The sequence below is a fragment of the Esox lucius genome, chromosome 10 (assembly GCF_011004845.1).
Source record: "Esox lucius isolate fEsoLuc1 chromosome 10, fEsoLuc1.pri, whole genome shotgun sequence".
Taxonomy (NCBI): Eukaryota; Metazoa; Chordata; class Actinopteri; order Esociformes; family Esocidae; genus Esox; species Esox lucius.
The window spans coordinates 15536959-15563916 of NC_047578.1; the positions used below are offsets into that span (position 1 = coordinate 15536959).

Consider the following 26958-nt stretch of genomic DNA (forward strand, 5'->3'; position numbering starts at 1 on the left):
TATTCTAGTATTTGTTTTTATTCTATTGTATTTATCTTTTTCTTTTTAATGCCCATTGAATTGCTTCTATTATGCTATATAAATAAACTTTATATACTATACTATATGATATTAGTATGTAAGAAAACAAATCTCGGGAAAATATATGACCTCTGTATAATTTTTGTTATACAGTGGCTGACAGAAACCATAAACTACTGATATTTGTCTATGGCTCATTTTGACTTTTGACTTTACATTAATAATATCAAAACTAAAAGGAGCAACAATTTCACATTTGTTACTAATGAAAGGCTTAGCTATGTGCTGTACTGCTAGACAGAACAGTTCCAATTACTTTATTTAAACAAGGAATTAAAGTGTATACGCATGGAAGAAAAATACACAGTATAATTTTTCATTTCCTCAACATAATTGAACAACATGTAAAAGTGTGTGTTATTTATATTTATTTGTCTTTGGGACAGCACTTGGGCCACGATGGACCGCTCGACAAAAAAGGTTAGCTTAATATCCATAGCAGCTGTTTTGGAAAGCACAATGTCAGATAAGCTCTCTCGATAAAAAAACGATGCATCAGTCGAAAAAGATGAAGTTAGAAAAATATCTATACAGTATTCTACATTACATTTGCCTTCTTCTCTGTTCACCTTTGTGTTTGTCTTTGGTTCAGTGGTGCAATGATGGACTGGGCACCTCATGTCTCTCTGGCTTCAGATGGGGATGGAATCTATTCCGGAATGTGCTCTGAGCTTCTGTTGTGTGTTTCTCACGGCCCTTTGGAGTAGCTGGATTTCTTTCCCTCACTCATCAGATAGAGAGGTGGGGGCCTGCCTATACAGTTTGAGGGGTCACAATACCCTGGAGCTCCTGTGACTCCTCTGGGGCCAGAGGGTCCCGGGCTACCGTTAACCCCGTCTTTACCCGGAGCTCCATCTGCTCCGTTCTTCCCAATGCCAGGGATGCCAGCTGCACCTGAGACAGAGGCAAGAGATGAGGGAGAGGATGGTAACAGGTACGGTGCAATGTCCTCTCACGTGAATGTGTGATCAACAGGGTTTGAACCAGCTTCTCTTAAGCAAAACTAGACCGTCAACACACCGAGCTAATGCCTTGCCATATGCTTATGAAGGAGCTAAAATGATCAAGAGGCGTTTTTCTCAAATGTTATCAACCTGGATTGGATTAAATAGCCAGTAATACAATGAATAGAGGACTATCACCAATACCGAATCCTGTTATAATTCAGTGCATTTAATCCTATTCAATAGGTGACTTTTGATCGATCATATTTCTGGACAGGTATCAGTGTGGTGAGGGAGCATTACCTTGTGGCCCTGGCTCCCCTGGAGTTCCTGGGATACCCACTCCGACTTCTCCCTTATCTCCCTTGTCCCCCTTCAAGCCAGCGTCACCTACAGAGACACATTTCCTTTCACATGTTGTTCATTGCCAGTCTATAATGGGCTGTCATCCCCCCAGTAGGTGTGTGCATGCATGTGACTGTCTGTACGTGCAATTCTGAATAACAGGGAGGCAATTAAAAAGATTTAGCAGGGAGAGATTGAATCACTGTTTGACTCAGTCCTGTACGTGACATTTTTTGCACTGTCTGTATTTTTCAAATGTTCTTTTTGATTTATGAATAAAATGTGTCTTTATGGTCAACCCTAACCCTGGTTTCTGTTTTGAAATATTTGATTGAATTAGCATGGGCTAAAGCTAGAAAAACAGATTTAAGCTTGGACTGTCTGTAAATAGGCTATCTAACTGTAATGGAAATGCAGCACAATTCTGAAAGACAATAAGAACTCATTCATTTTTACAGTCAATCATAAAGGTTGTGAAACTGCTTATGTGCTGCCACTGTACTGTATAAGGGTGGGGACTCTAGTTTCTCTGATCATTTTGGCCCTATATCTAAAGTGTTACTGCTTGTTGAATTTCTGGAGCGATTGGCAAATAGGCAGTTGGTATTACTGTTTATCTTAACGTTTTGATTTTAGACCTGGGCACAGTGTTATGTCATCAGCTTCCCTGGTTATTGATTTTGATATTGTCAAAGCCTTGGATGAGAAATTAAGCTGTATTCCCCCATTTATTAACCTGTTCAAAGTGTTCCATCTGTAACTGTGAGAAATGTTGATGTGATGTTTTTTGGAATTTGGTTAGATCAAAATCTATCTTGTAAACCTCACAATGTTTAAGAAGTGAGCAATTTTATCTTTTTTTTGTTGCATCAGCATAAAAAGGAAACTGTTGAAGCAACTTTTATGTCCCTGACAGATTATGGCGATGTGCTATATCTGCATGCCCCAGCTTTCGTGATGAATTTTCTGGATGCATTCTATCATTCAGACTTGTGATTTATCACTGGTATTAATTCTTGCACACATCACTGTATATACTTTAGTTGGCTTGGACATCCTGACCTTGAGATACGGCAGAAATGTGAGGACATTTTATCATAAGGCTGTAATGCAGGCACCTCCTGACTAATCTTGGAAAGTTGTTGGAACCACAACAGTTATTCAACATGCTTTCAAGACCGACTAGCCCTGGAGACACTGCAATGTTGCCTTTGAGGCCTGGAAATGAGACCTGCGATCAGTTTTGTGGTCAATTTTGCTATAGTTAGTAACAACCCATTCACACCTGGTTTTCCAGGTGTGCCTGGTAATCCAAAGTATCCAGGTGGTCCCTTCATTCCTATTAGACCTCTGGGGCCAGGTTCTCCTGCTGGGCCCGGTGGACCTGGAGGACCCGGTAGTCCAGAAACACCAGGTGCACCGATTGCCGCTGGTTTTTTTAGGACTTCCTTCTTAAACTCGGCTAAATGTTCTAGATGGAGAGAATGAGTAAAAAAAAAAGGTCAGTTTAAGAAAACAAGCCACGTGGCAGTTTCCGTTTATTTCTGCAAAACATTTACCTACCTTCTACAATGGCTGAGCATAGTTCCCGAAGTATAACGTCATTCACTTTAGGACCCTTTTGGATTTAGAAGGGAGACAAGTATATGAATTGATATTAAAACATTTAGACATGACACTATATTCCAAAACGTCCTGTATCATTCAGTGCGTGTTTTGTAGACACCTGGTACATTGTAAAATCTACTCACAGGTAAACCTCTAGGCCCAGGGGTTCCAGGTAATCCTCTCTCGCCCTCCAGTCCATTGGCTCCCTGTGGACCGGTTAAACCCTCATGTCCGGGCTGACCAGGTCTACCATCAGCCCCTGTAGCACCCCTCATGCCCTTCTCTCCAACCTAAAGGTCAGTGGACATCACAGCATGACTATGATGTTAAGTGACCATAGCGTTGCATTATTCAAATGATCAATCAATCTAGCGCGCAATAGAACTGGAACACACAGTATTACTGTACCTCTCCTTTGTTTCCAGGAACACCAGGAGGACCCTATCGGAAGTAAAGGGATGCACTGAATGAGGATCATTGTAATCATTACAAATCCAATGGGAGTACTAAAGATCAAATATACCTTTGGACACTTACCTGGTCTCCCTTTACACCAGAGTCACCTGTAAGCCCCGGATTTCCCTGTTGAAAGACAATAACATTGTCAATAAACATACAACTTTAAACTGTAATAAACGGTTGCCACGTTGTACTATTTGGTATGGCCATGGATCTATAGACTCACTTCACTTCCTTTAGGGCCAATAGGACCAATTGGACCCTACTCAAAGACACAAACACAAGAAACAGTGTTTCAGAAATGATCAAACCCCCTTCGGTTTCATATTGTAAAGGATGATAGAGATACGTAGCTAGTCATGTAAACCCACCTGGTCACCTTTCTGTCCAGTGTGACCCTTCAGACCCTTTTCACCTGTGTCACCTTTGTCCCCTTTGTCACCGTGGATACCTGTTTCACCTGTAGGCCCCACTGGCCCCTGCTTTCCAGTCATTCCCTGCAAAGTAAATGGAAATAAATTAGCGGGGGTATTATCACAGAATAAGAAAAATAAATCTTGCAATTATCGTATGCAATTATTTGCACATCTTTTCCATTATGTGGGAACTACATAAAATCACAAGGAATCTGATCATTTCACTTCAGATTCAAATCACCTCCTATGGCTGTGTTCACCCAGGAAGCTATATTCTCATATGTTTTCCACTAATTCAACCAATCACATCAGATGTTTTTGATGTGCTCTGATGAGCTCTGATGAGCTCTGATTGGTCAAATGAGCAAATATAGACCAATCGTTTTTTAAACTGAATCCTGCGTACATCTGAACCCTAACACCAACCCAAAACTATGTAACCTCTGTCTTGTTGTTTGGATCCGATTTTCTTAACTCTAGAGTGTTGTTTATTTACATAATAATTACTCCTACTGTGATAAGTATATTTTTTCTTTAATCTACCTGGTCACAACCACTGACATTAAGAATTTTCCAGTAGCTAAGTTCAACTGGTCGGTCAGGCTTGAGGGAAAGATGAACAGAGCAAAATACAGAAAGTTTCTTGAAGAAAACCTGATCTGAAGCACACAGAATCTAAGAATGAGCATTTGTCTTTCAACATGGCAACGACCCAAAGCACACTGCCAAGAAAATGCTGGAGTGGCTTTGGGACAAGTCATTGAATACCGTTCATATGCTCAGTCAAAGCCTGCCCTTGAAAACTAGTGAACATCTGTATGGAGGCCTGAAGATTGCAGTTCAACGACACTCTCCATCCCATCTGACAAAGCTTGAAAGGATCCACTAGGAAGAATGGCAAACACTGCCCAAATCCAGGTGTGCAATGCTGGTAGAGGCACATCCAGAAAGACTCAAAGCTCTGATTGCTGCAAAGGAGATTCTACGAAGTACTGAAGAAAAGGTGTGAAAATACACAGCTCTGTGGTCTCTTAAAAAAATTAAGAGACCTCTGCACCTTTTTCTTTTTCTTTCCTTTGAAGAAGGATCATGGCCCCGCTTTTCAAAAGTCAACTATCTTTGGGCAGGATTATCGGATGGGATTAAATGTGTAGAAACATTACAAATCGAACCGACAAATGATTCACTGGTGACATATTAATTCTATGTATATGCATTTAATCCCTTAGAAAAGTAATAACAGATAATAGCAAAATAAATAACTTGGCCGGTATTAATACAAATATTTGATTAACTTACAGTTGCTCCCTTTTCCCCTGGTTGTCCATCCTTTCCTGCTGGTCCAGTTTCTCCCTAAACAAACAAACGTTACGTATCTTCAGCACGACCAGCAGGATATGGAGGAACGCCCACGGCTTGAAGCGTGACATGAAACACTCACTGTTTTCCCAGGAAGTCCCATTGGTCCTGTGGGTCCATCAGCTCCTGTATCACCCTATTCAGAAAATCCATCAGATACCACAAACACAAAGGGACAAACAAAGCAAATCCCATGAATACACATCAAAACACAGGTATGTTGTTTTTGAGCAGTGACCCATTTGTTTTTGAGCAGTGACGCATTTGATTTAAGCAATGTTCGTTGTGTGTTTGTGTAAAGACAATTTACCTTGGCACCTCCAGGTCCAACCAAACCCTGTTGGCCTGGTAATCCCTACGAAAGTACAGTATATTATCAGTGTAGAAAAACATTGCTCTTTTGTAATGCTACACAATATTATCAGAGTAGCCAACATTCTTCTTTTATGGGAATAATACAGGATGAATACTCTACAGCGATTCTTTCTGTGTGATTTTTCTATGTAGTCCCCTGCTTTGTCAACCAACTTGTACAACCATGCAGTCAGATGGAAAGGTTGTAGTTTCTTTTTTCGACTTTACTTTCCGCTTGGCTGTTTGCTCTTGAATGTTTTATTAATCTGACCGGCAGTGCGGTTTAAGTGGAAGGCAACGCTGTACTGATTTTTAAAATGTTCTCTTTTTTATTTAATACCAGCACAACCATGCAAAGTCATCAGATCTAAAATTATATTTCAATGCATCAAATAGATTGGTTTTTGACAGATATTACAATCACTCACTGGAATTCCGACGATTCCCCTGATTCCGACAGTCCCAGGAACGCCGGCCTCTCCCTATGGACACAGTGACTGTAATGGTTGCAGTATAACTGTTTCCCGGACAGACCTGGTCAGAACAATTTCAACTCAATATACAGTATTCCTAGCGATGACCGACCTTAGCTCCGTCCACTCCTGGGAGTCCATTCATACCATCAACGCCAGGGGCACCCTGTAATCACAGTCCATCACTGTCCGCAACAACAACACCAAAACCCCTCAGAGCCATAACTGGCCTCATAACAGATGACAGGGACGTTGCAAATGCTTTATCACTCAGATCCATCCACTTTGTTTGACATGACTACAACCAACACTATGACAGACTGTTGAACGCTTTCACTGGTACGAAAATAAGGTCAATGGATGCTGTGTTGTTATGTTTGCAAACATACAGTGTCTCCTTTCGGGCCAAGTGGACCCGACTCCCCTTGAGGACCGATGTCTCCCTGAGAAAACACGCCTGCAGTTAAACCATGAAGCCAGAAGGAATGTGGGGAGAACCAATAAACGTGTAGAAAAACCAAGTACGACTTCCAGGTCGAGGGAGATACTCACCCCATCACCCTTTTCTCCCTGTAGGCCCTGACGTCCACGAATGCCCTCCATCCCCTGACAGAAGATACATGGTCAATACAGGAGACGCTAGGTAGTGAAGACGTCGACCGCATTCTGCTCTCCAGTCCCGATAAGGACATTGATTAAATATGGCAGTTACAGTATATTTGATGGATTTTATTAAAGCGGTGGGGCTTACAGGGGACCCTGGCGGTCCGGTGGGTCCGGGGATGCCATTGAAACCAGGGGGACCCTGAGGGATGAAGAGAACACAGATTGTCATGAAACACTGAAATGAAACGTCAGTAAAATGTGTTAGCTGTTGCTTTAAAGCCGTACTCTGTCTCCTTTGTCTCCAGGCGTGCCAGGAAAACCAATAGGTCCTCTTTGTCCCTGGAATGTGTGACATATGTTAAAATGAATTATATTTAAATCAGCAAAAATAAACAGTTGTTGAAGGGTTAGTTGTATGACACAATTACGCTTGAGGTAGAAAATAGGCATAGAAATGACAGAAAGAAGAGACTTGGATATTTTAGTGTGCATCAGACAGAAATGTACAGTAGAAGAGATTAGCGTTTATTTGTTGGGATCGATAAGAAAACGGAGGCTTCTCACATCATCTCCCATTCTGCCTGGTAAACCCTGCACCCCAGATGGTCCTGGCTCGCCCTGTGCATTTTGAAAAAAGAATAGGATGGGGGGAAAAAATCACGTTTAGGTAGCTGTTTGCTTGAACAATCATCCTAACCAACAAATGTACTTGAACACGTTGTCTAATATCCCAGTCACACACTTAACAGGATCCTTTGTTGTCACACCTTTGGTCCTGGTTCTCCAGCAGAGCCATTGTCACCTGGTATTCCCTTGTGTCCCTGGTGACAACAAAGACATGAAGACTTAATGTCATCACATTACTGCCAGAAGCCCTACACGCTGGAGGTCCAGAAGGTGAGCCTCCCACTATCAATGTAATGCACTTTGGGGATCTGGAAAAACACTATATAAATCCATTGTATGAATCCAGTTGTTTTACACGGATGAGATAAAACCACTGGCTGTATTAGTGAAAATGGAAAGGGTACGTGGATGTACTCATCCAGAGCAGATTGGTTCCGATTACTCACCTTCATCCCTGGTAGGCCAGGGTTTCCCTGAGGTCCGGCTGGGCAAGCAGCAGGGCACTTTGGACCAACACGTATACAAACAGATAGACATTACATAACCACAACATACCCTGGATTGAACCCCTCACACACATTGTAGATACTCACTAAAGAACCTGTTAACACTATTTGAAAGTTTCTGTAAATGCTTTACAGATTATCTACTATTAGTAACATTTTAACTATCTACTAACCCTTTCCCTAACCTTAACCTTTATCTTAACCCTAATCCAAACCTTATCCCTTACCCTATACCTTATTCTAAGATTAACCCCTTGAATAAAGCTTAAGTGAATGTATTGGATAGTTAAGGTAATGCCAGCAGTCCTTGAACCACACATTTCCTCTCTTTCTCTTGCAGATTGTGTGAATGTGTAAAATGACTCACATCTTCCCCACTCCCCTCAGCTTTACCAGCCCCAGGTGGTCCCTAGAACACAGCAGAGTGAGTGAAGCAGATAGCACATTACAACCCCTTGGAGGGAGAACTAAAAGAGAGAGTTTAGATGTCCATAAACACCACAGAAAAGCGCTTGAGGCTGCAACCATCAACATACAGTAATAATGCTGGAGTATTGCCCTATGCTATATTAAAAAACGAAGTAGACTGTAATAACTATCAGTATAAAATGTAGGTTATTCAGAAAGATCTAAGATACTGTGACACAATGCAAAATCAGACAACCCAACCGATAGATACAAAGGTTCATGAAAAAAAGTAATGAAAACAGAGGTGAATTTGCCCGATTCAGATCTAGAGGTTACAGGTCAAGTCTCTGTACTTACAGCAGGTCCCGGTAGCCCTGGTGGGCCGGGAGGACCAGGGAGACCCAGACCACCTCTAGGTCCGGGGGGACCCTGAAAACAGAAGATGTTTGCATCTAATTCACAAAATGGTCCCCAGAATATCAAAAGGACCAATAATAGAGTAGCCCTATGGCGGTTATGACAAACCCCCTCCAATCCTGAATGTGGTACGTTATTCAGCCGTGTAATGCACTTGTGTAGGATGTGATCTTGTGTGTTTGGACACTGACCTCGGGCCCAATGTTCCCTTCATCTCCTGGAGTTCCTGGTTTCCCTGCTGGGCCCTGTAGTGAGCAAACATACTCAAGTTATTTCTGACTCTATAGCCTGTTTATAGTGCTTGATTCATCTACTTCATGCAGTTTTAAAGACAGAATAAAGATGCTGTGAAGATGTTGAGGGTCTTCAGTACGTACAGGAGGTCCAGCAGTCGCGGGTCCCTGGGCAATGAGAGGGAAAAAGTATTTAGAAAAATCAGAAATCAATTTATTAATGGGTTTAAATATTATGATACTCTATATTCCAAAGTATTAGTTTAAGGGCTATATGTTTCAGCAAAAGGTTTCTATTAATAGACAAGATTTACAGATGACTGATATTATGGATACTCACTGGAGAGCCTGCTGGCCCAGGAAAACCTTGAAGTCCCTGATATCAAATACATAAGTAATATATCACTTATCATCTTACTGGTATTAGGAAAATATAGTTGTTGAGTAGGTTCTGGAAAAGGTAAACTCACCCTTTCTCCCACAGGTCCTCTTGGGCCCATTGGACCAGGTAATCCCTTCATTAAAAAGATTACAAAATCTATGATTAACACAATCTACAAACTAAAATGTTTTCTTGCCAGCAGCTGAAATTATTAGTTGAGTAATAGATAGTTGTTGCTGATGCGCAATGCAAAAATATTCTTGTTCCAAGACAAAATGCAGTATGCTTTTTGTCAGGTGGTGTTTGTGGTACAGGCTGTATTAGTAATAGGTGGTGTTTGTGGTATGGGCTGTGTTAGTGATAGGTAGTGTTTGTGGTATGGGCTGTTGATAGGTAGTGTTTGTGGTATGGTCTGTGTTAGTGATAGCTGGTGTTTGTGGTACAGGCTGTATTAGTAATAGGTGGTGTTTGTGGTACAGGCTGTATTAGTAATAGGTGGTGTTTGTGGTATGGGCTGTTGATAGGTAGTGTTTGTGGTATGGTCTGTGTTAGTGATAGCTGGTGTTTGTGGTACAGGCTGTATTAGTAATAGGTGGTGTTTGTGGTACAGGCTGTATTAGTAATAGGTGGTGTTTGTGGTATGGGCTGTGTTAGTGATAGGTAGTGTTTGTGGTATGGGCTGTTGATAGGTAGTGTTTGTGGTATGGTCTGTGTTAGTGATAGCTGGTGTTTGTGGTACAGGCTGTATTAGTAATAGGTGGTGTTTGTGGTATGGGCTGTGTTAGTGATAGGTAGTGTTTGTGGTATGGGCTGTTGATAGGTAGTGTTTGTGGTATGGTCTGTGTTAGTGATAGCTGGTGTTTGTGGTACAGGCTGTATTAGTAATAGGTGGTGTTTGTGGTACAGGCTGTATTAGTAATAGGTGGTGTTTGTGGTATGGGCTGTTGATAGGTAGTGTTTGTGGTATGGTCTGTGTTAGTGATAGCTGGTGTTTGTGGTACAGGCTGTATTAGTAATAGGTGGTGTTTGTGGTACAGGCTGTATTAGTAATAGGTGGTGTTTGTGGTATGGGCTGTTGATAGGTAGTGTTTGTGGTATGGTCTGTGTTAGTGATAGCTGGTGTTTGTGGTACAGGCTGTATTAGTAATAGGTGGTGTTTGTGGTACAGGCTGTATTAGTAATAGGTGGTGTTTGTGGTATGGGCTGTGTTAGTGATAGGTAGTGTTTGTGGTATGGGCTGTTGATAGGTAGTGTTTGTGGTATGGTCTGTGTTAGTGATAGCTGGTGTTTGTGGTACAGGCTGTATTAGTAATAGGTGGTGTTTGTGGTATGGGCTGTGTTAGTGATAGGTAGTGTTTGTGGTATGGGCTGTTGATAGGTAGCGTTTGTGGTATGGGCTGTGTTAGTGATAGCTGGTGTTTGTGGTACAGGCTGTGTTAGTAATAGGTGGTGTTTGTGGTATGGGCTGTGTTAGTGATAGGTGCTATTTGTGGTACGGTCTGTGTTAGTGATAGGTGGTGTTTGTGGTACGGTCTGTGTTAGTGATAGGTAGTGTTTGTGGTATGGGCTGTTGATAGGTAGTGTTTGTGGTACAGGCCGTGTTAGTGATAAGTAATGTTTGTGGTATGGGCTGTGTTAGTGATAGGTGGTGTTTGTGGTATGGGCTGTGTTAGTGATAGGTGGTGTTTGTGGTATGGGCTGTGTTAGTGATAGGTGGTGTTTGTGGTATGGGCTGTGTTAGTGTTAGGTGGTGTTTGCGGTATGGGCTGTGTTAGTGATAAATGATGTTGTGGTATTGGCTGTGTTAGTGATAGGTGATGTTTTTGGTATGGGCTGTGTTAGTGATAGGTGGTGTTTGTGGTATGGGCTGTGTTAGTGGTAGGTGGTGTTTGTGGTATGGGCTGTGTTAGTGATAGGTGGTGTTTGTGGTATGGGCTGTGTTAGTGTTAGGTGGTGTTTGTGGTATGGGCTGTGTTAGTGTTAGGTGATGTTTTTGGTATGGGCTGTGTTAGTGATAGGTGGTGTTTGTGGTATGGGCTGTGTTAGTGATAAGTGCTGTTTTTGGTATGGGTTGTGTTAGTGGTAGGTGCTGATTGTGGTATGGGCTGTGTTAGTGGTAGGTGGTGTTTGTGGTACGGGCTGTGTTAGAGAGAGGTGATTTTATGGTATGGGCTGTGTTAGTGATAGGTGGTGTTTGTGGTGCGGGCTGTGTCAGTGATAGGTGGTGTTTGCGGTATGGGCTGTGCTAGTGTTAGGTGGTGTTTGTGGTATGGGCTGTGTTAGTGATAAATTATATTGTGGTATTGGCTGTGTTAGTGATAGGTGATGTTTGTGGTATGGGCTGTGTTAGTGATAAATTATATTGTGGTACGGGCTGTGTTAGAGAGAGGTGATTTTATGGTATGGGCTGTGTTAGTGATAGGTGGTGTTTGTGGTGCGGGCTGTGTCAGTGATAGGTGGTGTTTGCGGTATGGGCTGTGCTAGTGTTAGGTGGTGTTTGTGGTATGGGCTGTGTTAGTGATAAATTATATTGTGGTATTGGCTGTGTTAGTGATAGGTGATGTTTGTGGTATGGGCTGTGTTAGTGATAAATTATATTGTGGTATTGGCTGTGTTAGTGATAGGTGATGTTTTTGGTATGGGCTGTGTTAGTGATAGGTTTCTGTTATGTGAACAAGACAGTGATCCTTACAGTTGCTCCTGGTAGGCCAGGCAGGCCTCTCTGCCCAGGCAGACCGATCTCTCCCTTCTCTCCTTTGACCCCCTGAGTAACAGACAGAAAAGAACTAAAGAGGGTCCGTCTGCTTGATGCCGGAAAAACAGCACAAACATACGGCTTTATCAACCATCTGCATCGCTTGCCGCCATTGCTAAGACACCCGTGGCAGCATTTAATCAATCAGAACACACAGAGATAAGTAGAATGGAGGGTGGAAGGAGAGACCACTGGTCTGTTGTTGCAGTTAGATTGATTGTAAGTAATGAGCTACAGCGCATGGGTCAAGCCCAATCCACAGAGGGCCAATTGTCTGCCTGTTTTATTTTCTTCCTTCTACTTGATTGATCAATTAAGTTAATTGATTAGTTAAGAACTCTCCTCATCTGGTTTCCTAGGTGGTCTTAACTGGAAACAATGCGTAAATTACAAAAGCATTTACTAGGCCAGCCATAGACTGTATTTAAGATCCAAGGGCAACTGAATGGGAACAAAAGTAACATTAATACTTATAAGATGAAACAAAGTGAATACATTATAAATCTTTTTAAACCCCTTTTCACCCACCCCACCCCACTCCTCTCCCAATCCCAATTATAATAGTCAACTGTACCTACAGTCTTGTCATCTCCCAACTTGTTTTCGAGAGATCTGAAGATTGTGGCAAGCCTTCCTCCCAGGCATGCACAACAAGCTATTTTGTTTATATGTGCACTGCCCATCCATCCAGGAAGTTATTTGGGTCTATGCGACTGAGGACACAGTCACTCAACTGATGACCTCGGTTGGCTTTGCAAGCACCTGAGCCACCTGAGGTGGTTGCTAAGATGCAATGAAACCTTGACATCTCTGCTGATGATACCTCCCTCTGCCTGGGGAATGCTGGTTCATTAGCATTGCCCATGGGGCTTCGCAGACACCGGTCAGCTAGAGGCAGTCAACACTCAAACTTTGGCTGGTTAGCTTGGTGCCATGAAAGACATTTACCAACATCATACTCACAGGGATGCCAGCAATGCCAGGTGAACCTGGAAGGCCCTGGAAATAAAAATAGTAATAATGGTATTTATTGTAGTTCTATTTGTACTGATAAAAACAGATATTCAAGTAACACACATACTATCAGTCTGCGACATCCTACCAATTCAAGCAGTGTGTGTGTCAATATCTGTCAACTGTTCATTTTTAAATAGCGCCATGATTCTTTATTATGGAGGGACTTACATCTCTCCCGTCTCTGCCGTCCTCTCCGTGTGGCCCCCTAGGTCCCTCAGGGCCGGTGGGGCCAGGAGGGCCGGGGACAGGCTTAGGGTCAGGCTGGAGGGAGGGAGACAACACAGTCCATGAGCACATGACGAGGAGTGAAGGACACTCTGAGGGGAGTGAAGGAGCTTCTCACACCAGCCAGAGTTCGATTGTGTCAATCAAGTAACAAAGAACTGAGGCAACGGAGCATGAAGTTGAATATATGAACCCCAAAACACCAAGAGAAAACAAGGTAGAAAAGATAAATACCTCAGCATTGGCATACATCTGAAGAAGCCGGAGAAATAAGAAACATGTAGAGTTAGTGAAATAGTCACACCCCCTTCACCGAAAGTGTCAGAAGAAGCTAGAGCACCCGTCCAAAAACAATAGCAGCGAGCTGAGTCATACAGAGACTACTGTATCTACTGTATGTTTGGCAGTGAGTATATTAATCATTCATTTACATGTGCAACCCCATGGTGTACAGACAGACCCCATTGTGTGGTAAACTCTACCCCTTTCAGTGTTGGAATGTTGAAAAGATGCTGCTATAAGTAGACACACATACGTAGAGATCCCTTCACAACTAAAGGGTGTAGACTATTGTCACATATTACACTATAACAAAAGATGGTACATTTCCTTTCTGCTGTCTATTCAGGACTCTATCCACAGATAAAAGCAGGTGTAAAAATCTTCACTTCCTCTATGAGGAGACAAGCTTTATTATGCTGTCCAATGGGGCCACTTTATTAGTGTCTAGTCTAAATGGGCAGTTGAGTTAGCAGTATTATTCTGTAAGGCATGTATTCTGTAGGGCACGTATTCTGTAAGGCACAAATGCTACATTTTTATTGTATTTATATTATGTTCCCACAGTGGTAAAACAGGACATCCTCTCTTCTCACAATTTGGCAGGTGCAGCTGCACAGAAGCCAGTTAGTAAAAGATATATTGCAACTTAAAGTGAAATCAAAATCAAAGCACAAGGAACATTTACTGCTGTTACCTCTGAGGCTGGCAGCTCCAAGCAGTTCTCTCTGTTCGCTCTCTTCGGGTCACAGTGGATAAGCATCCACTGGAGTTCAAACTAGACCGAGACAATGGCATGATTTAATTAACATAGCATAACAACATAACACAACAGAACACATGTTGATGCCCTGGTTGTGATAATGCAGACTGCAAGCATTTCTACATATGTTCATGTCTTCTATGACTGCAATATTCAACTTTGGGTCGTAAACAGTAAAAATTCTAAGCATTTATTTTAGGTTTTTAGATATTTTAATTGTAAAACCATATTTCAAATTGAAGTTGTACAAGTTAAGAGTGTATAGAAATTATAATAAAAATCTCCACATAGATATTTTTTAATAAACTCAATATAGATCTATGACATTTAACAAATGTGGTGGTCTCAGACAAGAAAGCCTGTCAACATTCTTCATGAAATAATATAACGACAGAAAAAAATACGTGTTGTTTCTTGATTAACAATTACAACCTGTAATTCGTACTTAAAAATCGTATTTCAGATACAGTACTGCAATATTCTGGCAACAAAGAAAAAAAATAAAATGCGAATATTGAGTTGCAACTGAAACAACGGCTGTCAATTTAGGTCCTGAGGCCAAACCAGTTGAGGAACACTGCGTCTTTGTGCTGAATGTGTTTAAAGCCTGCGTCTTCCTCCGGGGAGATTCTGGGGCAGTGGAGCCCCACTGTGCAGTGGCAGCAGCACTTCAGACTTACAGCTCAGCGCTTGTATAAACTCCTGCACTGCATAGCAGAAGAGCCTCGCAGCTTCCTTTTTAAAAAGGCCTATAATGAACCATGGCTGGGGAACTCAACGCCTCAGTCTCCGGTACCGGTTATCCCCGACCCACTCACCACGACAGAAGCGTCAGAGTCACTGTCCAACCTCCCGATAAGTGTGTCTCCGTCTGTGTTGACTGGGCCTTTCCCCTTGATGGGCTTCTGGTCCACTGGCTGGCAGTCCACATATAGGGTGACCTGGTCTCTTTCTACCCCAACCATGACCTGTGAGGACACGTTACAAGGTAATTGGATGGTTGGTTCCCTGGGACCACATTAGCGCATGTCATGTTCTGTGACCGCCAGCTGAAAGTAAACAGCTTACAAAAATGCTAGTCACTGTCGTCATCAAGAGTTTCAACAATTTTGTAAATTCCTGCTTTTTCTAGAGACTTCCTGGCTCATTCCTTATGGATTTTTCAAGAAATCCCAAATTCACTGTACATTTCTGAAAAACCTGAGAATTTGGCGATTGTCAGCGGATTTTGAAATCTTTCGTCATCACCTTGTGCCACTTGGTGTTGAACAAGACGGACAGCCCCGGGAAGACGACGGTCTGCAGGGTGCCGTCCGGACCGATCAGGAAGTACTCCAGAGCCTGCTGGTCTCCATTCAGCCTGAGACCCGCCTGCTTCCGGCCGTCTTCATCCACCACCTGCCACACGTTCCACACCTTATTCACCGTGTTCTTGATCATACGGAACGTGACCATGAAAGAGTACTCATCTGGGAAACCGCGAGGAAAGTTCAGCCTGGGTGAAGAGAAAAAAACATAGAGAGGAAAACCTTACAGTCTCTCTTTACTTTAACAACATAGTCCTCATAAAGAGGAAAGACACTGAGGGCCAAAAGATTATTGTCACTTTTCTTAAAGTGGTTGAAATAAAAAAGGTCTTCCTCACACTTCACAGTACACACAGCTCACATTGGGCGGTTCTAGGATTTCAGATCTCTGACGGCGGCTAACGTTGAAGACGCCATGATCACAAAGCAGCGTTAGAGTTGCTGCAGGCCCTGCGTTCCCTCCTCCCTCCTCTAACGCACAATAACATCATGAATGGAGACATCAATCAAACCCCAACACTTTTATGTTCAAAGCCACCCCATCCCTCGTCTTCTCTTTCTTCACGCCTCCATCTCTCCCTGTTTGTAATACATGATCCGTGCATAACTCAGCATCGCCAATTACCCTAAGAGAACAATGAAGCCCATTATTTTCCCATCAAACTCGTCTCTTCTAAACAAATTCAGAGCGTAGTGTGGCGGAGAACCCGGCACTCTGATCAACAGATCAATTAAGCAGTTGTCCTATCTCTGTGTGATTGCTCTCCAGTCCCTCCTAAACTGCAAGGCTGAAATTCACAGTGTCCCAGGTGTCGACCTCGTGGCAGGGTCTGTCTGGTCCATTCAGTGTAATCCCAAAGGCAAAACGGATCCGAGATCAGCACTCTCACTCCGGCGTGATTTATGAATCCGCGCCCCGGGGTTGACTAGCCAGGCCAAGGGCTCCATAGGTGGTGTCTTCATTAAGGGGCGCTAAAGAGCTGCAGCCGGCTCGTAAATGGATCAAGGCGAAACAATAAAAAAGGAGTTTCCTGTAACCCAATAAAACGAGACCACTTGCTCTAACGTTGCTGCAGAGGCGGGGCGCGTGCACGTGCACGTGAAGTCCACCATGGGAGAACGTCTGTCAAAGCCTTGAAATTTTAAGGTTCTTGTGTTATAAGCCTCCTTCCCCTTCGGGGTATATATGTATTGTAGTTAAGATACATTAAATCGGCCTTCAAAAGCCCAGACAGGCTGGCCACTGGACTGGACTGTCTAGGAGACACATGGATGATTAGTGTTATGTTGCCCACTGTGCCATGAGGCACACTGGAGATTATGTTCATTTTAATGTCCAGGTTAAGTTAAAACAGGCCCATTACAGGTGATTGTGATTAGCAAGACCAGTACTAAACAGTAGAATACAGCTTTGTTAAATGTCTTTAACACCTACAAAGTTCTCATTCCTCAAACAATTACTTCATTTTAACAGAAATTTTTTTTGAGGTGGCTTTTTGTTTTCTACTGTTTTATTCAAATGATGATCTTATCCTGAATTTAACAGCCACACTTCAGTCTACCATGTAAACAGAGAAGATAATGAAAATATTGTTGTACATTGTTGCACATTTGTTTTTATATCCTTATGAGGACAGAAAATGTATGTATTTTATTTGAACCCTAACCTTAACCGAATTTTACTAAATGGTATGCCGAAACATAACCTAGCCATATTTCCTAAACCTAACCATTAATGCCTATACCTACAACTAACCCTAAGTTCTAATAGCAACTCAAAGTTTTGTCATAAACATAGCCCTTAAGTTATAAATAGACTTTTTCCATGTGGGAACTGAATTGCCCAGTTTTCCGGAAAATGTATGGACCCAAAATTTGTATTAAATCCTGTATTTCACACACATTATTGAAGCAAAGAGAGGATGTGTCACATCTAGTTCTCTACTGAATCGAAGCTTCCTTTTCTGAGCAGGGACAAAAAAATAATAAAACTACAACCAAGAATGCATCATGATTACATATGCTTCCCTGTCTCACTAGGAGGAGATTTAATGGTTACAGGCAGGTCTGCGAGGGAGGAGAGTTGGGGAGTGATGTCTTCCCCCCTCGTCAGCAATAGATGTGAAATATGTTCCGACACGTTGTTCTCTCCCAATTATAAGCTGTTTTCCAGTGTAATAACACCCGTCTAGAACCTTTCATAAAACAAACACCTGTATCCACCCAGTGGGAAATGTCAAGCCTCTTTTTGTGTGTGTTTATAAAGTCTGTTTCTATGATGTTATTAGTGCTGCTGTTTGCTATCTTAATTCTTCGTGTTCCTGGTAGGTGTTCGAAGGGTTTGGCCTCCCTATTCAGCAATAATAAAACAGCTGCATTGGCCCAGCTCCAATATGTTTGCTCCTTCTGTTCCTCCTCACCTGGTAGGAATCTGGAAGTTGGCCTCCCTATCGAGGCGGTATGCTACCTGGAGAGAAGTCGAGCCTTCCACCTTCCTCACCCCCTTCAGAGGAATGACATCCAACTGAAATTGGGTGATCAAATCAAAACCTAGCAGAGAAATAAACATGTTTTCAGACAGTTCTCTGGTACCACTCTGAATGAATTACATTGGACGGTTACGTACATGCACAGTAAGAACTGCATAGGTAATTTAACTCTCCCTAGATCATATTTGGCCCCATTCAATTAGGAGTAAAACTGACTCTGCTCGGTGGTGCTCCAAGTCAGCAGGGAGCCTTGTACAGGGTTCGAGACTTTGCTCTGACTGCATTGACCCAATCTTGCTACTGAATGTTCGATTTTATATTATGGTGTGTTGCATTGAAATTGCGCTGATAGCGTGTTGATTCGATCAATAAAGTTTGGAACTTAGCAAGATTGGATATGTAATTTTGTTTCAGGCAGAGCAAAAGTGCATAAACATAAAAATGTTATGTATCTTTTCAGCGGCCCTGGGGAACGATACGTTACATAATGTATTGCGAGAGTGAAAAACAATGCACGTTTAATTGCCAGATACTGTATCCATCATGAAGTAATTGTTGTTGCTTCACTTCTTAGTTTGGACATTTTGGAATTCCAGCGCGGACTGACGTCACTGTGTTTAACAATTATTATCCTAATCATTATCTGCTTTCGTTGCAACAACAGACGTGAATGACGGGATTCTAATTAGTTGTTCTTAGTTGTTTGTCTGTGCTTTCCCAGCATTGACTGGCTGCACACACTGTAGTACAACATGTGGAAAGGCTTTGAAGGTAGCTGGCTAGTGCATCTGTTCCTACCGCAGCACTGGTAAACAATTAACATCTTGCTGAGCTAGAATTGTTCCTACTTAAATCTACCAGGCTTCAGCAGAATATTTTATGTGGCTCACTGGAAATCTGAACGTGTCTCAAGCCATTGAGCATGTATATAGACCAGGCTAAGTTCAGAAAGCAATCACATCAGTTAGCTTGGTTGCAGTATTCAGTATTTTTCTTTATTAAGAATTTCTGTAAAACGACGCCTGTGGTTTCCTAGTCATTTAAAATGTGTTTGCTGTCTAGTGAGACTACAAAATGCAGGGAATATAGTGTTGAACTATTGCTACTGAGCCCCTGCGGCTGTGTGCCTTGAAGACAACAAGTCTTTGTTAGATACATCTTTGTTTCATTCTGTGTCAATGCAGGTTGTAGCTGTGGAGATAAATTGCATGATAACAATATGTATATGTTCCAATGCACGCTGCTTTTTTCGATTTCATCACAAACTACATCCACGTCCCAACTGACAGGACCCAAGCAAGATGTACTCAAAGACAGACCCTAATGGAAGATGACTAATGTTGCCCGATGTCCAAAATGACTATTATCTCTACTTTACCTGGAAGGTCATCTTGTCCATTTCTCATGGAAGGGCAGACAGAGACAGTGTCCCCATCTAACCGGTTCAGATCTAACTCTGATGGAAAACACACAGACGGCAGATTGGTTAGGAAGTTACTTGTCACAGCACCAGACCGACTGCCCATCATGCAACACTGGGGGAAGGACACAGGGAGGTCAGTCACAAGCACAGTCTCAAAACTGTTGATTCTACTGAAATGAATGGACACACATTTTGATGCGCTTTAAATGTTATCCTGGGTGGACAGAAGTCACGTTGATGAATGTGGCCGTGGATCGGGCATTGTGAGGAGATTTTGGAAAAAATCAGACTGACTGTTAACACTGTTTACAGATTCATCACCCTGTGATTCATTGAGTTGGACGTCTCCCTGGGAAAGAACATGGTTGTCACACAACATTTGAATTTTGGTTTTCATCATCAATGTCTAGCAAGTTCTTGAGTAACCCACACAGTGTTTGTTGTGTCTTGGGTCTTCATTTACTGTGTCCTGTGTGTCTGGCTACGGTAGGACTGGAGATGCTTAGCTGTCATTGGATGGGATCCGTTAATAGAGAGAGGAAGCATGACAGTTAACTTCTCTCCTAACGAATGAGGAGAACCTTGAAAAAATGAAACAGTGAGAGCGGAAACATTTGCTGTTTCATTTAGATGACCCTTCTCCAGTCTAGTGGCATCCCAATGTGAAGCTACGCCTGTTTGGATGTGGGGATTGAAAGGGAAGCACGGTGGAGTGCAGGAAACAAGGACACGACAGTAATGAAACCGGGCTGTGGGTCAGGGGCGCCTCCAGCCTCAACTCCCAGTCAATAATCTGAGTCAGCTCATTTGGCGGTGCGGAGTGTAAAAGCAACACATGTGGAAGACTCAGTGGGCTCCAACATAACTGCTGAGTAGAGGAGATACAGGGTATTTATCCTGGGTGTTTACTGGCCCTAAACACTTGTCTTTCTCTGCAGAGTGGTCTGTAGGTTGTTAATGACTCCCCCCACAACATCATAGCTTGTAACCACAATGGCACCCCATTCCCCAGCTCGCTACTATAAACTGAGTCCCCATGGGCTGCGGTAATAAGTAGTGCCCTAGGAACGGGACAGGGGCACTATTTGGCACTATGTATTTTAGCAGCCCAATAACTAGGCATAATGAGCGGGAGATGGAGCTCAACTCAGCTCAGAAGACAACGGCCCTGTGTGTGACTTATTGCTATGCTGATGATGATTAGTGGATGTGAGCAGAACATTTCCAATGGGCCAATTTTCGAGCTGCTGCACATTTTGGATCACACATCATGGGCTGGTAGCACAGCAGTAATGGGTGTGAGACGGCATTCCCTTCACGTTTTGATAGTAACTATTTCTTATATTTGTTTACTACTAAAAAGCAGGCTCTTAGTCTGAATTGATTTCGTGGTGATAATAAAATACCCTGAAATAAAGTGGACAGATGTGTTATTGAATCTCTGACAGTTCTGGAGGGAGGCTTATGTATGATGAAAACAAGAGATTATTGTATTTAATCTTACAGAATAGTACAGTAGGCTAAGCTAGCTCAGCGAGTTCTTTGTTAGATTTGCATTTTTTTATATAGGCCCGTGACAGTTTTCTAAACATGGAAACATGTTTACTTCAATACCAAAAACGAAAGTGAATCATAGATAGTAAAAGTAGTTTTGCAAGCAAACACCACATCGCACTAGTAAAACATAATTTGCAAGTGATGTCATGACCCCGACAAATTCTGGGTAACTTACGGCCGAGGGCAGGAGGGAGTAGCAGTAAGAGGAGAGCCATGCAGGCAGGATGGTGAAGCAGCACGGCTGGGTTCCATGATCCCTTCCTGTGGCGAGACAGAGGACAGCTGGTTCATCATCTCTACCATGTCTTTGGCCTGAATCAAAGAGCGCTTGGCTAGTGATACGTTACCATACACGTAAACACATACGTGGTGTAAGAGAGGGCCAGTAGGCCCTTCCCCCTGATCTAATGATCCCCAGTGGTCCAGGGCAGTGAAGGAGACTGACATAAAGAAGCTCTTTATTTTGGATAAGGTGTAAATAGGTGTTTTAATGATCTGTGGTCACCAAAGCTCAATTGGAACTAATAGTGAGAGTAGATGTCTTGAACCTGGTTCCAAACTTGCCCCATTGCCATCATGGCCATCTAGTTCTATCAATCATGTACATGCATATCAATCTACATACAGGCCATTGAGAGGATGCTCTTATCTAGAGCAACTTACATTCTTCGCCACCTCATGGGGGAACATTCTGACACAAACTGGTTACAGTGCGTCATCCAAGTGGATGCTACACATTGGTTGTGGATAAGATTGCCCTTACTATGCAGTGTCTAGAAAAGCGCTTTAGTATCCAAATCAAATTAAATAAGTTCCAGTTTATTATCAATCAGAAATGTTAAAGAAATGAAGTACTGATCAATACTGTATAATGATCACAAACAATTAAACAGACCAACATATAATGACATAAGTTAACATGAAAAGACGGAAACCCATGCAATTCCTGTTTCACAGTTATGGGGGAAATGTGTAACCAGGATCACAAGCGGTCAAATGTTTTAGCTATGCCAGACACATGTATCTATTATCTAATACATTAACCCAACTCTAGAGTAGGCATGTCAGTGCATATGAAGCATGCTAATGAATATAGTGGCCATGGCTTGAGGCAAAAGCAACATTGGCTCCGGCGAGCTGCCCACTGACCATTGTTGTGCCGTTATAGGACAGTCAATTTCACAATGACAATATTGGGGGTTCATCTTTGTACTGATCCACAGACGACGCGCTGAGAACTAAGTGTGCACCAAAGACAATGCCCTCCTTTCTCTTTTCCATGGCCTTGTATTTTAGAGTCCTGAGTGCGCTACGCTCCACAGCCTCTTCAGGAGACGGCTTTCAGGCAGCGTGACATGGACTGATGGCCAAGGCACTGGGATGGTGTGTAATAAAAGAGACAGGGTGTTTGGAGGTCTTTTTAAGAGGGTCTGAAATCCCACGTCAGATGAAATTGCACCGCTGACCGTCCTGAGTGGATTTGTTCATCTTATTGTTGCGTTTATTCATAAAAGTTGTTGAAAAGCAGCTACATCAAGGTAGCCCCCCCCCACCCCCACACACCCACACACACACACACACACACACACAAATACTCCGCTGTTCAAACCACCGTTCAACAACGTGGAACGAGGCCCGAAGTAGAGACCAACGTTTTGAAGTTTGAGGGAACGCCGTCGTTGTCATAATATAGCCAATGAATGTGTCAGTTTTAGTGCCATGGATTAGGGGGACAGTAAAGACGGGGAGAGAGGCTGAGCGATACAACAGTGTGCTGTCAGAGAAATGAGTAATGGCTTACTCAGCAAGGTCCCTACAGAGGAAAGGGAAGAGGATGTTGGCCGCTAACATATGCCCTTCACCACGGAGGACATTGCCTAGACGCTGCCAACATCACTCCAGGCTGGCAGCCAAACATCTCTCCATACCAAAACCCATCCATCTCCAGGCCAGGCAGCCCAGACTTGGTTTACGATGGTTTTAGTTACAGGCAGTGAAACTGGACCGCAACATAAACCACTGGAAAAACTGGATGTGGTAGTTGATGTTTCCTTTACCATGTTATCGGTTGTTGCGCAATTTAGCAAGGAACTGGACAAATTACTCCTGTAAATCACTCGACATCATTTTTTTTGACTACACTAAATTCTCAGACCAGTGATGAAACAATAAGCAACAAAACTTAACAACCATATTCGTAGGAGACAATACAAAACGTGGCACTGAATCTCATCCAGAGTTTCTCGCCTGCAGAGTTTCTTTGCTTGTGTGTGAGGAAAACTCAAGGTCATTGCTGATTAGAACCGTGTCGTCGTCATTAATTTGACTCTGCTGCCGAGGGCCATTACGACTCAGTTATCAGTCATTGCTCCTGCTGTGTTAAAAGCACCCATCGTGATCTCCAGCATCTAGAGCTTGTTGCAGCGTTTCTGTGCCTCCTCGCTGTGTCTCGGCGATGCCTGCACGGCCTGGACACCCCGGCATCCCAGAGCCTGGGATGTAAGGCAAGCCAACTCTTCAGCTCTCCTGGCGTGACTTCTGTTGCTCTGGTTTGTTTTAATTACATCCACTGGCCACCGTTCCACTCTCTGCCTTGCAGCCTTGCGAAATAAACCTATCACTCACTTTAATTAGTAAGTTAATAATTTTGGAGCGTTCCCCAGACAAAGCTTTAGCGCTGTCACAGGCACACACCCACAGATATCTCAACCCTGCAGTGTCTGTGGAGTGGCCAGATGGCTTTTAAAAGAGCTTAAAGCCATAACAAAGACACAGTTAACCACTCCACTGGAAAGGTAAGTTGGGCAGGGAGGCTGGTTCTTAAGGATTAACAGCTTTCCTTTTCACTGTATTCGAATGCACAGTAAACAAGGGTCATTGTCTGGGTCTGCGTGCGTATATATGCACCTGGACTCATGGGCCAGATAATGCAACCATGCGTCTTAATTTTAATCTCTAGCCAGCTTCTGTGCAGAACAAAATATTACTATGCTACTGCACTCGCCCAAAATCCCATTTGTCCATTTCAAGGCGATTTTAAATTCAAGGACAAATATTAATCTTTTTAAGAAAATATGTGTGTAAGGACTTTCATTTCTTTTGCGCATTATTATTCCCCCCTAATTCGAGATGCATAATGCATAATCTTTGTTAATTATAATTTTGTATTTCCATGTGAAATACCTCACTAAATATCTCATTAAGTCAGTGATGAAAAGAATGGATTCCTGCAGAGCAATGTTTACAAAATCCCGTCTCGAGTACCCCCAGCCGTTCCAATTATTTGGTGTCTACCAGTTCCAGCACATCTGATTCAAATGATCAACTAATCACCAAGCCAGTATTTGAATCACATACACTGACTCTGGAATAAGCCAAAATCAGATAAGTAGAATCACTGAGGGTGAGTGAGGGAATGTTTAGTAAACACTGCAACTGAAAGAACTGTTTAGTTAAACCCTCAGACTAATTCATCAAACAATCAATACATGAATCTAAGTCAACCGTATGCCTGACTCAATCTCAACCTCACAATTTTCCCACACTAAACTCTTCAAAATAAACAGTGGGCTCCAAAATGATGGACACCATTCATAAGGATGAGCAGAATTTCCATTAAGAACTAAGCAGTTGAAATATGAAATGCTAATATATACTGTGAGCCTACGAAAGTATATACTTTTATACTAACTTCAGGGATTTTGAATAGAGTTCTAACAGCAAGGGATTATTTTTTTGCCATTAGATCCACTTTAGGCCATGAGTCAACTTTCTAGTAGAGGTAACCAGCTTTTTGGCAATAACGAAGTTGATGATGCAGTTAACAATGGATCCAGAACCAATGGAAACAATAACATTAGACAACCCAAGATCCACAATAAATATTTCCAGTATGTATGGTTCTTTTCGGTAGATGCATTCCCATTTTAATGCCAAGCCCTCCACTGATGAACCTAACAAAGTGCTCAGTTTTAATTGCATCAATATGTGGTAAGATAACAGTTGTGTGTGAACAATATAATATTAAATTATACATACCTCAGTATATAAATTATTTTGTAAACAGAAATGTTGTTCTAATCTATATTAACGGTGAGCATCAATACTACTTTAAAATAAATGTTCTTACCTCATTGATTGGTGTTCCATGTTCTGCTCCTGTCTAGGAGTGAGGGGTGACACGGGGAGCTGACAGAGAGATGGACAGGTAGAGTATCAGAGAGAGCCACGGACATGGACGTTGGATAGGTTCCCTCTGGAGCTCAGTACTGGTGCTGGGAGAGCATGTTGAGGTGTGACTGGTGCTACCCGGGCTGGGGAAGCTCAAAGTTGGGCTGCAGACACATAAAACCTGCTTCAAATTGTTCTCATTGGACAGGAGCTGTTCGGGAGGTGGCAACAAAAACTACATTTTATTACCATCACTTAAAAGTCATGTTAGAGGCCTTTAGGCCTGCGCTTCCTCCCGTTACATCTTTTGACTCCCCCCCTCTCCCCCAGCTCCCCCCCTCCTTCACTGTTCCCCCTAATGATATGTGTTGGCTATGTAATTCTGTTAATAATTATGAAGCAGGATATAGATGCCCTAGGACACTGTGGAGTGACAAGGAAAGAGTATTTCATAATAGTGTGGGCCCTTTAGTGTGCATGAAAAATAACGCTATACTGTGTTTTCTTTTTATTAAAGCTCCTGGTTCAGAAGGAATTGATGAATTGCACATGTAGTTTGTAATGGAAAAGGAGACATAGATGGTGTGTTGTGTGTTTACAAAATAGTATTTAAAAAAAATATGTATATCCTATTGAGCAATTGAGAAAGATTCCTAACAGTCAACTGATAGACAGTAGCCCACCACAACCAGTAATGAAAAGGACAAAAGACAAGATACTCTTTTTACGGTGCGTCTACGTGGCATGAATAAATAATGATGTTGTAGCTACACCACAGTGTTAACGTGAAAGCATTTGATGTTGTAGTGAATCTGAAAAGGCTTATAAATGACTGAATCCACCACTAAGTTGTGTTACAGCGGGTAGAGCATTATGTCCAGCTAGGTAATGGAGAACTCAGGATTTCAATGAAAGTGCAGACACAGAAAGGAGAAAGGAGAGAGACTTGTGATTATTTAGCCAGCCCAGAACTCATGACTAGCAGCCTCATGACCTATTGAGTCACATTAAACAACTGCCTGCCTGCAGCCCGGTGTTGTCTGTCCTAAATGGAGAGGATCTCTCTGGGCATTTTCCAACAGCGAGTTGAGAATATATCTCAGTTGTTCAAACTCAGGCTTGTGGTGGGCATTATACTCAGTTTTAAAATCAGTTGTTCAAACTCAGGCTTGTGGTGGGCATTATACTCAGTTTTAAAATCAGTTGTTCAAACTCAGGCTTGTGGTGGGCATTATACTCAGTTTTAAAATCAGTTGTTCAAACTCAGGCTTGTGGTGGGCATTATACTCAGTTTTAAAATCAGTTGTTCAAACTCAGGCTTGTGGTGGGCATTATACTCAGTTTTAAAATCAGTTGTTCAAACTCAGGCTTGTGGTGGGCATTATATTCAGTTTTAAAATCAGTTGTTCAAACTCAGGCTTGTGGTGGGCATTATACTCAGTTTTAAAATCAGTTGTTCAAACTCAGGCTTGTGGTGGGCATTATACTCAGTTTTAAAATCAGTTGTTCAAACTCAGGAGTTGTATCTGGGTCAGGGATGTGACGTGGGTCCAAAGCGAGGGGGAAAGTAAGCCGGTACGGTCCTGTGTGTCCCAGCAAAAGAAATAGTGAGTATTCAAATTAATTACCTAGAAAACTATATAGGCAACTATACCATTATTTACGTAACCGCATGTCAGCTGCATGGAATGAGTGAAGTGGCAGTATTGCATATTGAAGATGTGAGATAATTGGCTGAGATAGTGGCGTGCACAC

The 26958-nt window shown here is 42.5% G+C and overlaps 1 protein-coding gene across 2 annotated transcripts; it reads right to left on the bottom strand.

Moving 5' to 3' along the window:
- Positions 1–439: 439 nt before the first annotated feature.
- LOC105012647 (collagen alpha-3(IX) chain) lies at positions 440–25326 on the bottom strand. Of its 2 annotated transcripts, XM_020050155.2 has the most exons (38): positions 25163–25326; positions 21209–21294; positions 19432–19509; positions 17985–18114; positions 15506–15752; positions 15076–15225; positions 14192–14272; positions 13450–13467; positions 13159–13251; positions 12937–12972; positions 11911–11982; positions 9307–9351; positions 9177–9212; positions 8981–9004; positions 8795–8848; positions 8544–8615; positions 8146–8187; positions 7719–7775; positions 7413–7466; positions 7210–7263; positions 6931–6984; positions 6791–6844; positions 6592–6645; positions 6429–6482; positions 6152–6205; positions 5995–6048; positions 5523–5567; positions 5295–5348; positions 5153–5206; positions 3809–3934; positions 3664–3699; positions 3516–3560; positions 3387–3419; positions 3122–3268; positions 2934–2988; positions 2656–2841; positions 1329–1415; positions 440–975 (listed from the first exon to the last, which is right to left on the bottom strand). In XM_020050155.2, the coding sequence occupies exons 1-38, from the start codon at positions 25180–25182 to the stop codon at positions 770–772; spliced, it is 2847 nt and encodes a 948-aa protein (XP_019905714.2). In that variant the 5' UTR covers positions 25183–25326; the 3' UTR covers positions 440–769. The 2 variants fall into 2 exon arrangements, with proteins under 2 accessions (XP_019905714.2, XP_019905716.2); XM_020050157.2 differs by lacking the exon at positions 13450–13467.
- Between the last annotated feature and the right edge of the window lie 1632 nt (positions 25327–26958).